General features: G+C 53.6%; 1 protein-coding gene across 1 annotated transcript in view; it reads right to left on the bottom strand.

Moving 5' to 3' along the window:
* Window positions 1-1903: 1903 nt before the first annotated feature.
* The window catches only part of TBX1 (T-box 1), a 10213-nt gene continuing 9931 nt past the window's right edge, over window positions 1904-2185 (bottom strand). The window contains exon 9 of the mRNA XM_026091871.1: window positions 1904-2183. Within this exon, the coding sequence (XP_025947656.1) occupies window positions 1904-2183 (280 nt within the window). The remainder of the gene's footprint in view (window positions 2184-2185) is intronic.

Raw genomic sequence — 2185 nt, 5'->3', positions numbered from 1 at the left:
GACACTAAGAATTTCACAATTCACTGCAAATGTCAAATAAAATACATATTTCTTGCACAAGTCTTTTCCATGGATCCAGATATATTTTTTATAACAGRAAAAAAAAACCACAGAAAATATTCATGTTAGCCTGCAATCCCTTCTTAACCGTTCCAAAGAGTTTCGGAAGCCCAAAGCCCACTGCCAGAGAATGAATAAACATCACTATTAACACTGCCACCTGCATAAGGGAAGGATTGTTTTAAAAGGTATCAGCAAACCATTGCAGAGTTGGTAGTAAAGACACACAAACATGGATGAATAGAGAACTCAAAAGAAAAAAACTTTTTTTTTTCATAGAATCACATGGAAGAATCAGAAAAGTGTTTATAATACTGTATACCAACACAGCTGAGAAGCTGTTCAATACCTTCTCTGAACAACACAAAAGGACTGACATTTGGTGACGCATCTGACAAAAAAACCACAAGCCAGCTATTCAAAACACATCACTGGAGAAATTGTGATGAACAGGCCCATCTTTTCAACAATAAGGAAAAGCTACTGAAGAGGAAAAAAAAAAAAAAGTACTTACCAGCTTTAAGAGGAAAGGTGCAGCAAGCAGGTAGGTGCAGAATAGGTGCTTTAGGACTACTGCAGTTTGGGTCAACCAAATATAAGGGGTGAGGCATTCTGGGAAAAAAACCCTGAAGTTCCTCTAAAAGGCACCTCTCAATGGGAGAACAGCAAGAGCCCAGGAAAGGCTCTGGGAAGGCAGTACTGTGCAGCTGCCTCAGGAGCAGCCAGTTTACAAACTATTGCTGAGAATATACAGTCTAAATTTTGTGGGTATTCCCTCCGCCCCCAGGCTAGTTTTTAGATCTTAGTAGTATCAATTGTTGCGAAAAGAAGAAGCTGTAGACGGCTGTGCTCTTGGACATGTGCTCTTCTCAACAGCTCCAAAAAATAGCTTTTGTGGTTAAGCTGCCCCCATGAACCCTAAAACTCATGAACAGCTCAGCAACGGGAAAGACCAGCGTGGATTATATTTCTTATAGTGCTGCCTGTGGAGATCCAAAGTGTTCCCTTAGGTTAAACTGTTTCCTTTGACAGTATCCCAGAAGAACGGAGTCAGTTGTGAATGAGGCCAAGGTAAAGGGCAAACTTACATCAACACACGCTGAATTACACTCCCGCCCCGGGGTCCGTGGCTGCCTGTGGCTGGTGGCTGCCGGTGCTCGCAGCCCACCCTGCAGCACACTGGCCCGTCCTACTCAGTGTTAACAYAACACATTCCTCTGGGCTGGGAAAACCCCGTGGCACTGCCCAAAGTRGTGGCAACGCCAGATTTCCATCACAAGGCCAGGTGGGCGAGTGGGGAAGGCCTGGGGCTGGTAATCAGCAGTACCAGAGCCCAGGTTTGGCTGGGGCCCTGACCGCCAGCAGAGTCTCAGGCAATTCACCTCACAGCTGCCACTGCTCTGCCCTGGGCGCTAACGGCTCCATCCTACCCGCTTCCCGGGGCCCTATCATCCTCARCACCCAGCACACCACGGAGGTGGGATGGGGTGTCCGCAAGAACACAGAGTGGGGGTAGGGAGAAGGGAGATAACAACATATGGCTTCATTTATCAAAGTGCAGCTGCGGGTCACACAGCGATGGCGAGCACCCCRCGTGCCCCCGCCAGCCTCAGGCACGCAGCCGCCCCCACCCTCGCAGCCCGCCGCGGGGTGGGGGGGCGGGGCGGGGCCCGGCTCCCTGCGATTGGGCTCTCCGATTGTCGATCAAGTCAGGCTGGCCTATCAGCTCGTTCGTGAGGCGGGAAGAGGGGGAAAGGCGGGAAGAGGGGGARGACGGTAACGGTCGCGGCGACGGTCGCAGCACGCGCCGCCGCTAGTCTCTCGCCGGGCCGTGGCGGCGGCGTTATCTGGGCCCGTAGTCGTAGTTGGCGGGGGCGCCGGCCGACGAGTACATGTTGGCGGCGGCCGCCGCGGCCGCGGCCGCCGCGTTCATGTGGTGATGGTGGTGGTGGTGGTGGTGGTAGCTGTGGCCGCGGATGCCGGGCAGCGGGTAGGGCGCGGGCCGGCTCTTCGCCCCCAGGTAGTGGTCGTAGGCGGCCGCGGCGGCCGGCGGGTACTTGTAGGGGTGGTGGTGGAGCGGCTCCGAGGCGGCGGGCTCCAGGCGCAGTTCGTGGTGGGGGGGGCT

This window comes from Apteryx rowi, unplaced genomic scaffold (genome assembly GCF_003343035.1).
Source record: "Apteryx rowi isolate R43461 unplaced genomic scaffold, aptRow1 scaffold_93, whole genome shotgun sequence".
NCBI lineage: Eukaryota > Metazoa > Chordata > Aves > Apterygiformes > Apterygidae > Apteryx > Apteryx rowi.
The sequence above is the reverse complement of the archived record's forward strand: the minus strand, read 5'-3'. Positions and strand labels throughout refer to the sequence as shown.